Below are 16685 nucleotides of genomic sequence, written 5' to 3'. Positions count from 1 at the left end.
CGGCGCATAACCCGTAAGATGCTGCGCACATTTTTGATTTTAAAATGGCGGGAACACATTTCAACTGCCATTGTTATACGATACCTTGTAGTGCATAGTGGAGTGTGTGGTCTGATAGTAGACAGGGGATTTATTTGGAACATTTCCGGTGCCTTAAACTGTTCTCCACTGTGCACTGCACACTGACTATTTGATCGCTTAAACGAATAAGCGAGCTTTCAAAAACATAAGCTACCAATGTTTCATGCTGCACACATATTCAATATTGTTTTCTTTTTACATAATTGATAATATCCCTAATATCTTTTCAGGAGTATAGGTAATCAGACACTAAAGAGGACTTGCTTCTACTAATGCATGATGTGTTAAAATGAAAGAGAAAGAGAAACCACTCATTTATGATTTACTTTTAGTATTATGTCTTTCACTGTCTTAACAATGATATTGAAGTTGATCTTAAAAACTGACTATGAACCCTTGCTTAATGATTTGGGAAGGTGTTAGGGCTAAATATACCTGTAGACATCACTTTCAGTGATTTTTTATGAAATTAATGATTAGGATATATTTTGGGACTAAAATAAGCGCAAGACCTTCGACGTTCCTACTCCTATTATTATTTTAATCTAGCAAATATTCAAAAAAATTTATACTGTCGTATAAATAAAATACTTAGTAATCGGATTAGGCTATTAAAAATTGAGTACTACAATTACCAAGCTGAAATATATAATGTTGAACTCAGAAATTTTCACGCGTTGGTGGAGAAATATTCAATCCTGTGCGTAGTTTTTTTGTCACATCTATGGCAAATTTTAACCAATTTTGTTCATTCTTTCATAATACTATTTAGTAGACAAATTACTTTCGAACTGTGTCCATATTATTTATTCAAATCTAAAACAAACACCTTAATTTGGCTTCAAAATTGTTCAAATATGAATACGAGCTAATTACGACGCATACCGGTCACGGCACTGCGCGCAGCAGTGTTTATACGATTTTACAATCAAATAATCAGATTTTACAATCTAACTCAGCGCGCGGCTTTTGTAGCGCATACTTCACTTCTTTCTTATTGGTAGTTGGCGTGCTATTGATCTTATGCGCGACTGTAATTGGGTAGCTGATCGATCACGTGAATGCTAGTCACGTTTGACGGATGTTACTCGTCTAAATTTCTTCGAAGTAGCGCGCGCCGCTTTCTTCTCAAAATGTTATGGCCCGATCATGGAACGAGCTACGAAGTAGCGCGCGCCGGGCCAGATCATTAACAATTGTCAATAGTCACATGTTGTATCACGTGGTGACCCCTACGGTCGCTTCACTGTATCGTCTTCGACGATACAGGGGAGCCGCGCACTTCGTGCGCGGCGGGTCATACAACGTATGACAAGTCACGTGCGCTTTAACATCCAATGAGCATTCGCACTTTTTTCAGGGTGATGGAAGTCGTAATTCACTCAGCCCGAATAAAGATTCGGCGGAATGACAGGCTGAGCTCCACCCAGTAACCGTTAAATATGATACAATTATCAAACATCATGTTACAACTCCAACTCAACTCAAAGCAACATCTTTTGTCCAATTTTCATTACGATATCAATTCTTCAATGTCCATTAAATTTTTCCAAAGTTTTTAAAGTCCAATTAGTGAATTATAAGGTCTTTAAACATTTTCAAAATGATCTTATTTCAGGAACTGAAGATATTACGGAATAACATATACGACGAAAATTAATAAATTTTGTCAAATTACGCAACTTTTTTATTATATATATATATATATATATTTACACAATACACGTTGATATCTCTTTTTGCGCGGCTGCCGGTATAGTGTATATTTGTATCACGTGGTGACCCCCACTGTCGCTTCACTGTAGAGTTTCGACGATACAGGGGAGCTGCGCTCTCGTGCGCGGCGAGTCATACAACGTATGAGAGTGTATATAACGTAAAGCAACGACTTTTACGATCCAAAAGCCGCGCAATTCATTAAATGTATCACACACAAGGAAGCGCCTTCGTTTCGAAATCTTAAGAACGACGGTTATTTCTCTCCGGGGGGACAGAGGGGCGAAAAAGAACTTTGTCAATATAGACAGTTTAGATTTGAACTTTGGAGGACTTCGACGCGCCGCGCAAACTAGCATTCTTGCTTCGCATCGTCGATGGGTTGACACCGTCAATCAAATTTTAACTTGGAGCCGCAAGGCCAAGGGTGATTTTCAAAACATTGAATTTTTGAAGGATTGATTTTATATAGGGTCATTGTGACATTATGTGTATACTGTTTGAAAAATTTGTAATATACTATGAATTAAATATAGCACTAAGCCGAGACAAGAAACTTACTAATCATTCCAAATAAGGTACGACAAATTTAATTTAGTAAAAAGCTCACATTCTCAAAATTGCTTTAGCTTCGACTGAATGCAGCATCGCATGCTTTTGATCATGCAATAGACTATCTTTGCTTTTCCTTTAAATCTTGAAAGGTTGGATATAATATAACACAATCATGCAATAGTTGACTATATTTCAACTCCGAGGTAGCATTCGTTGACCACCCTTGTGCTCAAGCCTCAAAGGTTTGGACAAGTATACAAACCTTAATTGGGGATGAATCAGAAAGTATTGGTGAGGCTGGCAAAAACTGACATTTTTTCTATTATCTTCTACAAGGCCAAGGGTAAAAAAATTTTTGAAAAATTTTTGATTGAAAATTTTTGATTGTTAAGGGAATTTTTTGAATTCTTAAAGGGTTGATTTTATATAGGGTCATTGCTATATTATGTGTATATTGTTTGAATATTTTACTACTTTAAAAAACTACTATACAAAAAAATTATCTTCTATTAAAGTAAAGAATATCCTGAAGTCTTTTCTCCCGGAGCGAGTTATTCCATATTGGAATAAACTCCCTCCGGACGTCAAGAACTCTGTGACAGTTTTAGGTTTTAAAATTAAATTAGAAGGATTTGAAAGAGATATGATTTCTAAAAGTATTACAAATGATTGCTTTCTTTTGGAATGTTTCTAATGAAGTTTTAGTAAGAATTGAGGGGGCCAGTTATGTCAGTAATAAAGAGAAACATAATAATTATCTTTGGTTCCATCCATATATGGCAAAGAATCAGTGGCGTAACGAAGGGCCCCGCTGACCCTGCTGTGCATGGGGGCGTTGTCTTAGGGGGGCGTCAAATCGTCGTTTGAATGTGGGACAATTTCGAAAACTTGACTAAAGTACTAGCAAAACTGCGCGTTTTGCTCTAGATACACACTTTTTTAGAGATTTTACCAGCGTATCCTCTAAAATCACCTAATTTGTTCAATTTTAGGGAGGGGCACCAAAAGGGGAGGAGGCGCCAATAGAGGGGCACCTTTTCGGCGGGGGGGGGGGTCAACAGGCAACGTTACGCCACTGCTAAGAAAGCGATGATATTTTGTAGACATGTGTGGTGATGTGATGTCATAAATTTTACTTTACTTTACTTTTACTTTTATTGCTCATTTATTTGGCCAACATTTTGGAACTGAACAAACTATAGTATGAGATCAGTCCCGAACTTCGCCTCAACATCATACCCTGCCTAGTGTCGATAAAGAGGATTCACAAACAAACGAGATTCATTTACAAATATTTATTATCACTTTCTACAATTGCAGCTCTTCGTTGTTTTAATTATCGCCATCAACCTTGAATATATCGGAGAAGACCCGATAACATTTTATCAACTCATGCGTCTTACTTCATCAACAAAGAAAAATGACTTAACTACTACTATACTACGAACTATGAATCTTAACCATGCTACTATAAATATTTATGTAGCGTGAAACTCAATACTTATAAAGTAACAGCACCATCATAACCCACACATCACCTTCGCACAAATCAGCTATTCCCCATTCACTCACGAGCGTCGACATATCTCCCCATGTACACCTGTAAATTGGAACGGCCCCCCGCGATGCGGAGCAGGTGAGCTACCTGGTTCGGGCTATTTCACTTATCAGAGTACACTAGCACCACAATACAATCGACTCAAGCCCTCAGATTTGCACGCATCCATCACCGTCACAGGGCCGGCTGTCCACATCCTGTAAAATCCTGATTCTATACGCTCGCGGGGTCTATTACCTGTTTGAGCTCTATTATTACGCGCGCGTGCCCAGTGTACAGCTCACCGGCCTGCGTTGTCCACTGGACATGGATGTCGCCTACATGACCCTCTAATCTAAAAGTAGGTTGAGGGCACCACAGCGGGCCTAGCGCTGCCCTCTGTCGACATACATACATACATACATACATAGTATGAGATCAAAAAACAGGGCAGCATCCAGATAGCCCGACACATGTTCGCGAACAATTGTTCCGGAACAGTTGTACAGTTGTTCTGAACAGTTGTACATGAACAGGTCTTCGCAAACAGTTGTACACTATATGCAATATGATCACATAACAATCATGAAATATTATGAAACTGAATGGTATGTATGGTATCTTGGATGCAATTTGTTACGACTAGCATAATTTGCCATTAATTGTAGCGTAGTAAAATCAAACTATTGATTAAGATTCAAATGTGGTCTCTCGGACATAATAAGTTACGAATAGCATTGATTGCAGCGTAGTATATTTCTCAATGAAATAAATAATTACGATTTAAATGTGGTATATAAGTCGTTTGTTTTTGGTATTATCAATTGCCATTAATCGTTTAATAAGCCTTGACACCGCTGATTGAAATTCGCGTGCGATGATGTCAACCAACCGTGCTTGCGATGATATGAACCCTGCTTGATTCAGTCTCTGTGTACTGTTATTATGCAGTCATATGATCTGGTAACACACCTGTTCGTGTACAACTGTTCAGGAACAACTATCTGGATACTGCCCAAAACAGCTGTGGGAGCAGTCTCCTATGTCCAAAATGCCATACTCAAGGTTATCCTAGGAATTCCTCTTACAGTATAATGTTAGTTAAACACTACTTAGACATGAATATCAAAACTTTTCTGCCATTTTCTTGACCGAAATTTTGCAGTTTTGACTGAAATTTTGACCATTGACCAATCAGTGAGGTCAGTGAGAGTGACACAAGTTGCCATCAAGGTACTGGAAGCAGTATATCCGGAGAAAACGTTGATAAAAGAAACATCACGTTTGTCACACGAATCTAGAAGTATTGAAATTGAATCAAGGGTTGTCATGCTCAATGTGTCCGTAAAATTCGAGTGCAAGTACCACTATTTTTATATTGATCCAAATTTCTAAATATTCTAGCACAATTGTAACTGAAGTTTTACAGATCTCTTGAAACTTGATGAATACCGCAGTGATGTAACGTTGCCTGTTGGCGCCCCCACCCCCCCCCCCCCCCCCCCCCTGCCGATAATGCGCCCCCGTTTGGCGAACATCCCTAAAATTGAATAAATTAGGTGATTTTAGAGGATACACCGGTAAAATTTCTAAAAAAGTGTGCTTCTATATCAAAACGTGCAGTTTTCTAGTACCTCAGTTAAGTTTTTCAAAATTGTCACACATTCAAACGACGATTTTGCGCCCCCTAAGATGGCGTGCCCCCCCCCCCCCCCCCCCCCCCCCCCACAGCGGGGTCAGCGGGGCCCTACATTACGCCACTGGAATACCGTTGCAGATATTTACACTCAACCCTAGATCTAGAGTTGAATCATTTCCTGATACGAGATTGGGGATGGTTTATAAACAGACGAACAGATATTAATTATAAATATTATTAAGCACTTGATGTTTTAATTCATTATTGTTCCGTGCTAAAAAAACGAACACTGTCAGCAATGGCAACGAAAAGAAAAAGTATGCCCAATTGTGCCAGTACTCCAAAACCATCAGCAAATAGGAGGAGAACTCTAGTTCTCTCCTCTCCCCAAGGTGGACTTAAGAGAGGTAAGATAAAACTAATGATACTGTCAACTTTTATTTCATTAATATCATTCAACCATGATTCTAATCGTGCCTATTCTGCAGTTAACTGAAGCACATAATTTGGACTAAAATGGTTTATAAGAATCTGAAAGGCTGATGCTTATCAGACCAATCAGATTAGTTTTTTATCGTTATACACTTTTTCAGAGCCTACTGAAGAAGATTCCCTGCTCTTAGTTAACGAAGATGAGGCAGAAAAGAAAGCACACAGAAAATCTTTAGCATTACAAGTTAGTACTGTCAATACTTTTGATAAATAGAATAGCATATAAAATGAATAGTTTGATAGATCCTACTTACCCTACATATTATTCTCAGTGACTCACATACTAACATGACTAGTATTAGTACTAACATGACTAACATACCTTATCTTACTATATATAAAGCGAGACGATATATATATGGATGGATCCATACCATTTTACTGACACCACGGCATCAACTTTAACGTGACTTTCCGCAAAAATCGTAAAAGATATAAAACTGAAACTTTTTTGACTGGGTCAAAATTCAAATGCTTTAATGGCCTCCAAATCAGCATGAAAAAATAAAAAATAGGCCAATAAATAGGAGTTTTAGAGCCCAAAATTTGGACCCCCAAGTGGTATCAAAAACGCGAATTAAATAGGTAATAATTATTTTAGTCTCTTGAGTCTTGACACCATTTTAGGGTTATACGGGTTCCTGCTAGTTATAATAAATTAAGCTCATATATTTGTGAACATTTTAATGTAATCAAATTTCAATGTAGTCAAATTTTCTATTATTACTTTAATTAATTGATAACTTGATTTCATGTAAACAGGTATTATATATATGATGATCGCATGATTATCTTTGGTTTCATCCTTATGTGGCAAAGAAGCGTTTTTTAAAATCTTTATTCCACTGGGAAGTTTGAATAGGTTTTAAAATATGATTATGTATTCGATAATTTGTTAATAATAATGTATTTAATAAATAATTAATGTTGGTGGGGAAATATGTATTATATTTTTTATTGAATGTTCGAGAAAATTTAATATTTACTGACACATGATTGAAATTCTTTCTTTCAGAGTTTTCAAAAGACTCCTGCTGTTTTATCCTCCCCCACTCTCTCTAAGAAGAAAACTGTAATGACCCCTCTCTCAGGACCACGTCTTAGTGCAGGTTAATTCAAATTCTTTAATTATATGCCTCTTTATTTAGCTACAGCTTCACTTATCGTAGTTTTCTGAATTACGATTGATGACACCACATAATGTTTTGGCCTCTATTCTTATTTTGGTTTAACCTGGTTTAACACCAGTCACCATTGTGTTATTTAAAACATGATGTTAAATTGATATTATGGTAATAATTCGAATACTCATTTCAGACCAGTTGAAGCAGCATTACGCAGATTGTATAAAACTCAGTACAGAAAATAAGATAAATGCTAAAAATGCGTTTGGTTTGCATCTGTTAGAGTATATAGATACCATTCTTCAAGAAAAGAGTGACAATTTCCAGGTAAATACACTTAGGGGTCAGTGGCATAACGAAGGGCCCCGCCGACGCCGCTGTGCGGGGGGCGCCATCTTAGGGGGGGTTGCCAAAAGGGAAGGGGCGCTTTTTCAGCGGGGGCGCCAACAGGCAACGTTACGCCACTGTTAGTGGTCGTTCACATATAACGAAGTCAGCCGAGGGGGGAGGGGGTTTCCAAATGCTTAAATGCTTAGGGTTGATTACGGGGGGGGGGGGGGGGGGGGGGTTTGGTTGTTGATAACGTAATCAAAATTGTATTTTTTACCCACTAGAATAATAGCAATTTGACAATATTTTAATTCAAATTCCACTCAATTTCACTCTAATAGTATAAAATCAGTGATAAAATTTAGAAATTTATCGTACATCCGACTATAGTAAGTAGTTAAGAAGGTGATTGGCCGGATATCAATCAGAAATTTCCAGGAAAAATTCTCGAGGGCTAGGTCCTGAAAAATATTTTCGGCTCATAATGATCAAGGTGATAATACTTTCAACACTACTATATAACAAATAATTTGATGAAACGATGTAACAGAGTCGATATATTTTAATGTTGCCATGGGGTGGCAAGTCCCCATACATCGTGGTCCGGTAGTTTCATTGCATCCTAATATATGCACTGTGGAGAAAAGTAGTTTCCAGGAAAACTCGAGTCATTCTTGATACGTACATTGAAAGGCAGACTCCCCGGTTCCGAACTCGTATTGCATAGGGGAGACCTGCCCTCCGAGATCGAATTACAAAGGGGGAGCTTCGACTCCAAAATCGTATATCAAGGGTGAGGTGGGGACTTCGAAAACCCCAAATAAATATTTTCGGCTCATAACGATCAGGGTGACATGTAGTTTCCAGGGGGACTTCGAAATCGAGATAGAAAACATGAAAACTTAATAAATTTCGGAAATATTTTTACTGGATTGTTTTCAGTTTGGAAAGAAAAAACGTAGTAGTACCAAATTTGAGATATTTGAAAAACAATTTTTTTAACAATATTTATACAAGGGGGGACCCTTGTGTTCGAGCTGGAAAATTGTTGAAAGTCAACAAATCAAAAGGCAAAAAATTATCTTTTAGGTTTTCGAAATGATATTTAAATTCTAGATGAATATTTGATTGCTAGAATATTGATTACCTAATATGTGAACGACCCCTTATTTTATTTATAAGAAGCTCACAATAAATGTGGGGTTATATTAAGGATTTGCTAGATTCCGTTAAATGAATATTTTATCAAGATTGTGGTATCTTAACGATATTAGCGGACCTCCTAGCCTGTGATGCACCCCACAACCCATTGTGTATAATAAATGCCTGAAATTATTTGTCCAAACTACTCCGGCTTAATATCAACGAAAGTGTAATCCTAGCTATTTCCTCTCAGGTGTATATATTAAATGCGCATTATGCACATAGCAACCCTGAATACATTCACAGTTCGCTATGTTATCTAATAAATGTTTCTTGACAGTGAAAAATTTGCCAATTTGCCAATTTCGGTCCCAACTTGATATATTTTAATAGTATTTGGAACGCGCGAGTACCTTTTCGAGGGTCACAAAATTTTGGCGCTCTTTCTCAAAATAATATTGCGCGCGCGCTTTTGTCGATCGACCAATTTATTAATTAATTTAATCGCTCATATAACACACGAATGACCAATTAATCAAATTTTTAATTAAAATGTCCAAGAAAAGTTGAGAATTTTCTCTAAACACCCATTTTTTAATTTTTTAAGTCGGTGGCCCGGAAGCGGAGTTATGGTTTATTGGAAATTGTTGGTATTGTCATTTAATTATCAGAAATGACGAAAAGATATGGCACCCCACTGTATAATATCTTCATCATGAGTGTTCTTCTTGATGATTTATGAATTAAATAGCTGAGAGGCTTACCTAAAACCTATTATCTAATTCTAAATCGTAGCTCTCTTCATGTCAAGGCACGATCTAACAAGGGTCGTTCACATACAACGTAATCACTTTAGGACAATTTGTAACCCTTCCCCCTCCGTAATCAGTTTGCACATGGCTGGTTTATTAAAATTGCACTAACGTAATCATTTAGAAACCCCCCTCCCCTCAGTGATTATTATCAACATCATCTTCAGGTAGTCGGGTGCACTATTGATGCTGGTGCAAAAATTTACGCTGGTCGAGTGGATGCAGTTCACAGCGATATTCTGAAAATGCTGGGTACCATGGGAAGCACTGAAGCAGAGGGTGAACATGAGAGAGGTGTGATTTTTATTTTTATTTTTGTCTTATTCCGAATGAATCTTGAAAAGTATCAATTTTAACCTATTGTAATTGAATTTTGACAATCGAACATAAGTTTAATTTTAAAATTGGAAAAATATAGACGACGACGAGGACGGGGATATTGACGATGCGTCAAAGAAAAAAGATAAGAAGAAGAAAAAGAAGATCACGCTCTGCGAGGGCAGGACAATTGAGAAGAATCTAGCTAATATCCGGAACACAACATACGACCTCAGCTTTGATGTAGATCCACTGATCCAGGTAGAATAGCTCGCTTTTTATTGTGATCTTTCGTAGTTCGTTTCTGTTGCTCCTGTAAGATTATTCCTGGACAAAATGGCCGATATGTTCCTTATAGGAGCCGACAGGAAATAAGTCTTTGTTGATCTTTGATCCGGTCCGATTTCTAAGACAAAAAATAATGGATCCGGAGCACCATTAAGAAGTCGAAACATGAAATTCGCTAGCGTAGCCGGAATAGCTTGAATCAATTAATTCCCATTTTCCGATCAGATAACTACAAGACAATCAGATGAGCAGAGTACAGCGGCTCTGATATCTCACAACATCTTCCTCAAGAATGATTCCCTCCTCTTCGACTCGACCTCTGTGTACCACACCCAAACAACCTCAGACTCACTTCCCGAGCCAACTATCGACACTTCACACCTTGCCTCTCTAATTCCTGGCTTATTGAACTCTGAACGAGTCGTTTGTCCCACGTTTGATGGGTTCCGGTTTAACAACTGGATTTGTACGGAGGAGAAGAGTTTCTACGAGCCACCTCCCTCCCAACCTGACACTCAGGAGTCGGAGCAGGCTGAACCCTTCGTACCAGGAATGGAGGACTTAGCGGACGAGGATGATTTTGGGGTGGACGCGATGAGTAGTTGTGATGAGGGTGAAGGAGGAGATCATGTTGAGAGAGCGCCAGAGAAAGAGAGGATGACTATTGACGAATTGACTTTAGCTTTAGAGCCGACAGAGTTTGGTTATTTCAACCCTCAGTTAACCAACATGTGGGCTGGACCGGGTCATTGGAAACTGAAACCTGTCCTAACCAAGGTGGATGGTGAAAAAAAGGAGAGAAAGAAGAAAACGCACACAACTCACTTGTTCGACACACCTGAAGACGACCTCTTCAAACATTTCATCAAGTCTCGCGCTAAAACGACTCTCGCTGACGAAACTATTCGCTCTAACAGAACTTCAGACAACACCCTCCCACTCGACATCCACTACCTGGAATCCAGTTTAAGAAAGCTGTCCATGATGCCGCTGTGGCGAGGAAAGATCGCCGTAACAGAGAAGATAGTCAGTAGTGGGGAGGCGACTGACAAAGATTGGTATAACTACGATAACCCTCACGATTTGAGTAATTACTGCCCCAATGGTCCGGATGATAGCGACGATGATGCGGGACCAGCTGAAATTAGTTTTGGTTCTCAAGGCGATGTTAATCCTACCCCTATCGGTGATCTACAACTCATTGATGCAGCCCCTAAAATCGAACGCATTGATATTCATTATGCGAAACAGGCGAAGAAGATAGATGTGAGAAAGCTGAAGAAAGTCATGTGGAGTAGCATAGCGCCCCGGCCAAGTGAAGATGGTATGTGTTTTATCACTGGGATCACTTTTACCTTAGATCATCTGTGTATTAAAATTATGATTAACTTTTGCTTGAATCTGAGACTGGAGTATCTATCATTATAATATTCTTATCTACTCTATCATTGTTCTAATCGCATCTATTAAAAGTAAGTGTTTACTCCTTGCGAATAATAAAGTGTGACAATACTGGCATAATGGGAGGGTCATATTGGACAGAATTATGATAAATGCGTGTTCTTAAGATCGTATTTTTCAGTGGAGAACATGGTGAAAAACAAAGAGGTGGTATTAGAAAACGGGGGAGAAAAACTGAAGAACGGGTTGGTAAACTTTTCAGAGGTGTACAAGAAAATACCTTATCAGGTGAATATCCATGAATATTTGTACAAGTTCTTAGTGACGCCCTGTTTATAAAACAAATATTTTAGATCATTTTATACACAGTAAGAGGCTAGTTTATTCTGTATTGCTGTTACTTGAGAAACAGCATATGCATTATGCATAGGTAGGTAATAGGTTTCTTCGAAGTACGATCCTTTCCATCAAATTATAATCTCCTATCCCGAATACTATATCCTGAATGATAATATTCGTCCTTTCCTCAGGTTTCTGCGACCATGTCAGAGAATTTATCGGTGCCGATAGCATTCGCCTGTTTACTGCATTTAGCAAACGAACATACCCTGGAACTAAAAGATGGTTTAGATTTATCGGACATACAAATCATTGCACCGAGTCAATGAGGGTTACAACCAATCGGATATTGACATTGTACGTCTTTCTTGAGTTAATAAAATGCATAATATGTTCTGTCTTGGATCTTATTTGTGACAGAATACACCATTCTGTTAATACACGAAGTTAATATCTTATTAAAGCTAAACTGACATCAATGTGGTTGTGAAATTTGGGAAATTTATGAAACCGAATCTGCTTAACTTTAAGTTTAACCATTGACTTTATTTTAGTTCTGTTTTGATACAAAATGATATAAGAATTGAATGTGCCTAACCTTTACATTAGTTATCACTTTAGATTTAGTTATCACTTAATTTCTTCTTTTGTTTCTTGGGTTTCAAATAAACTTATTTACTGAAATGAATTCATTATTTTTAGTTACAGTACTAGCTGTATCCTAAAAGTAAAATTACAAACAATCTGATTTACCACATCCAACTCTGATGTAATGTAATTTTATTTGTACACCGTCTTTGTTTAGACGAACCCAACATTTTTGATAGACCATATTTAATTTTCTGAATTTGTGTTATTCACTATATATTGGTTGGGAGATGAGCCTCAGAGCCTGTTTTGTTTTGACACTTGACCGCTATTCGCCTATAATTTTCACCAACTTGTAACGAGGACCACGAGGGTCGAGGGTTGGTCATTTCGAACCCCTCGTCGAGGGGTTCGAAATGACCAAAATTTGGCTTAGGTAATATGTAAACGAGCCATTATACTGGCACCAACATATAAACCAACATTGCATTGGACGAATGCTAAGATTGGTCGAATATTAGTTATAATTTTGTCAAAGCAAGCTTCGTGCAACGACTAATTACGACCAATATTTAAATGACTGAAAACTACAAAACCTTGAATTAAAATATAACAACGTCCAATTAAATCAGTGTCACGTGTCAAAACAAATATCGTTGTTGTTCGTTTGTTGTATTGCGAGCGTCTTCATTTTAATGTAATAGAAATTTGCATTATACATATAGTTATACAGCGGCTTTTAATTCTATCTATAATATATAAGTCATATATGCTGTATGCTTAATCATAATGTAATATGGAAGTCTTATCTATTCAATCCACTTATTTAATCGGGCTTAATAATGATTCACTCACTACTTAAGAAGAGTTGAATGAAAGGAAAAACGGTTTTTTAAATGACTGAAAACTACAAAACCTTGAATTGAAATATAATTATTACTATACAGCAAAAGCAAGATAACTGGTTGACCCAAGTACAAATTCATATTTACAAAAGTAACAATTCACTTAAAGAATATAGACACAATAAATCCGCAAGGAAGACTGTCGATCAGTTCTTTAATTACAGATTCGCACCATCAAATCTCGATGCATAAAGAACTATGTAAGGAATTCGCTAAAAATCTCATTGTTTATTGCCATGTTTTTTGTTGCCAACGATTGTTTGGTTGGAGTGTAAACCACACGGACACTGGACAGTTTCTATGACTATAGTGCAAAAATCTCAAAATACGAATTTTTACTGTACACTCAACATTCTTTAACATTCTTATCATCGAATTTATTTCAGCTACACTATTTTGAAGGGCTTCAGATATTTTGTTATTGTAGATTTTTATGTGGCCAAGCAAAAACGCAAAAAAATTTCTGGGGCCTACCTAGCTCCAAATGCTTATGGCTGTTTTGCTTCACTCACCGACATTGCAAAAGTGGAAAATTCGCGAGCGAAATTTTTAAAGGACCAGTTAACTGAAAAAAAAGTTATCCTCATATTTTGACAGATTGTGACAAATAGCAAACTAAGCAACGAGTCGAAATTCCTAAATCTCTAACTGCTCTCTAACGCGTGTAATTAGCGTTTGTATTATTTTGGCGATGACGTCATAAAGTCCCTTGCGCGCACAGAGTAGCTCGTGAGACTGTATTTTACAGGTAGAAAATGGACATAATACAATGTTTCTCCCCCAAATAACTCGAAAAGTAAGTATTTTAGGATACATGTTGCTTCATAAGTTGTATATAAACATGGCCATTGTGCACAATTTGCACTCATCCAAAAATCTGTAGGGCCTTCATAGCCCAATTTACGAGATGCCCATATTTTAGCATGATTTCTGGAACCGAAAATCAGTTTTTCGCCAATAACTGAAAAAGTAAGCACTTTAAGGCATATGTTTGTTCGTAAGTCATATATTAATATGCTAATTGCGGTTCTTTTGCACCCTGTCTAAAGACTCTATCACGATCCTATCGAAAATGGGCTCAGCACCACGCCCAAAATGGTTTTTGGCAAATTTCTCGAAAAGTAAGGATTTTAGGCCATGTGTTGCTCAGTAACTCCTATATAAACATGCATATGCCACTTCGTTTAAGCCTATTTAGAAGTCTCTACAACCTTCAGAAGCATGGGATTGGTTACGTAATTGGGTCAATATGGGCGTGGTCCTCCTGGGTTTTCTCCACGGTCAAAAAATGTCTCCAAACGAAAATCGTTTATTCATACCTTCAGGAAGGTCTGTGCAAAGTTTCGTGAGTATTTGAACATTTGCAGGTTCATTTCCATAAATGTCCATAAATGACTGGACTACACAACTTTAGAGTTAACTTTAGAGAAACTCATATGTCATTTATCTCAAATTAAGCTGTTAGTGTCCATAATCAACCTGTGGCGACAATGTTTTACGTGAAATGTAAAAATCAGGAGTAATATAAAAAGTGTATTTTTAGATTAAAGTGCTAGCTCATAGTTTTAGAATTGTATAGATTAACGTTGGTAGTTTAGCCATCTAACAATCGATCTTGCCGTAATATATGGCCAGAGAATATTAGGGTCTTGGAAATTCTATAGTTGTTCAGTGGGTCGATTGACTGAACACGTTTGCACTTGGTACTTAAACTTACCAGTAGTTTATTTATGTTATGTACCGATGATAATGCAATTAGGATAACAACTAGGTAAGCCGTAAGTCTAATTCAAAACACACCGCACACCGTACACACCAATCAGTGTTACTATTTGGTAGACCGGGTATTTTGGCGGGAATTCTGTTCCCACGGCACTGTTCTGATAGAAGCTACTTCTACTAATGCAAATGGTCCCAGAGGAACGGCCGTAAAGTAGCCAGACTTCTTGTCTCCTGTACTGGCTGACACATGCGGATTAAAGTTAGAAATTTCGCTATTATATAAGTATAATTGCTCTCGGAATTGAACAAACTCCTACTTATCTAGATCCTTTCTAAATTCGTTAGAGTTTCATGGACTGGGGAAAAATAATCGGTACAGTCTCCCTGCTTGTGTAATTAAGCAATGAAAACAATCCAAAATTATCACATTATATGACATAATTTGTAATAGCAGAAACTTTCTAACCGTACATTCACCCGCCACTGTTCAAGAAATTATGTCACTGTTTAAAATCATGACGTGAGCACTGTACATCCAATCAGCTATTCCTTTAGTTAGGATGATAGCCAAAACTATAAGGATTTTGGAGAACTAGGGTAATAGTCATAATTCTAAAATTTGAGTGAGTTACACGTGTTTTATTGACGATGATAAACATTTGCAATGTATTACGCTATGCAAGCGCGCACTGAGGGACTTTATGACGTCACGAGGCCACAGCTTATTATTGCAATAACACGCGTTACACGTACGCTAGAGAGTTGGTTCTTTCGGCGATACGATTCTTTACCAGTTTGTCACAGCTGATTTAAATCTTAGCCAAATTGGAGACTACAAATTTTTCAGTTAACTGGTCCTTTAACTTTCTGGATGTGGGCGCACGTCACACATGATAATCCGCAGACACTCTTAGCAACGGAAATGTTTGCCTGAAGGTATTCCGGGGGGGGGGGGGGGCCAATGGCATAAAATGGCATAAAATGGAGACTTTTTCTATGGAGAAAATGGAAAAACCCATGAGTAATTCTCCATTTTCTCCATTTTATGCCATGAATTTTGTCTTCGAAATGTCATCTTTAACACCATTTAACACCTAAATTGGACATCCTAACATGTTTATTTACGCTTACTAGGGGCGTAACAAGCTTATGAAAGCTCATAGTAGGCTACTAGATGCTTATACTAGGTTAGTAGAGGCACACTTCAGGCAAACTCATAATTACTCAAGCCTAGTGTAAAGTTATTTCTACAGGCTACAGCAGGAGTGAGTAATAGGGGAGAGTAATAGGCACTGAGAAGTGAGACCTACATCCTCGACAGTCGAAACAAGCTCGCACTGCAAAGGGGAGGCCTGCCTTCCGAGATCGCATTACCAGGGGGAAGCCTCGAGTCCAAATTTGTGTATCGAGGGGTAGGTGCAGACTTCGATAAACCGAAAAACCAAAAAAATATTTTCGGCTTATAATGAAGAAGGTAGCATGAAACGTGGAGAAAAGTGGTTTTTAGAAAAACTTTGAAAAATTTTGACTTAGAAAATTTTCGGCCCGAGTCATTCTCGATACGTACCTCTCGTAGTCGTATCGACAGCTCCCGATTCCGAGCTCGTGTTGCAAAGGGGAGGCCTGCCTTCCGAGATCGCATTACCAGGGGGAAGCCTCGAGTCCAAATTTGTGTATCGAGGGGTAGGTGCAGAC

General features: G+C 37.9%; 2 protein-coding genes across 2 annotated transcripts in view; both read left to right on the top strand.

Annotated features, from left to right (window-relative positions):
• LOC134825041 (uncharacterized) overlaps positions 1 to 16685 on the top strand; it is an 852482-nt gene that overhangs the window by 280197 nt on the left and 555600 nt on the right. The gene's annotated exons all lie outside the window — the stretch shown is intronic.
• Positions 5816 to 13090, top strand: LOC134816618 (condensin complex subunit 2-like). The gene is made up of 9 exons (XM_063825554.1): positions 5816 to 5935; positions 6122 to 6204; positions 7036 to 7129; positions 7338 to 7471; positions 9597 to 9723; positions 9848 to 10008; positions 10261 to 11359; positions 11618 to 11724; positions 11967 to 13090. The coding sequence occupies exons 1-9, from the start codon at positions 5827 to 5829 to the stop codon at positions 12102 to 12104; spliced, it is 2052 nt and encodes a 683-aa protein (XP_063681624.1). The 5' UTR covers positions 5816 to 5826; the 3' UTR covers positions 12105 to 13090.

This window comes from Bolinopsis microptera, chromosome 1 (assembly GCF_026151205.1).
Source record: "Bolinopsis microptera isolate Bmic1 chromosome 1, MBARI_Bmic_1.0, whole genome shotgun sequence".
NCBI classification, from domain to species: Eukaryota; Metazoa; Ctenophora; class Tentaculata; order Lobata; family Bolinopsidae; genus Bolinopsis; species Bolinopsis microptera.
Note: the sequence above shows the minus strand (reverse complement) of the source record. Positions and strands in the feature narration are given on the sequence as shown.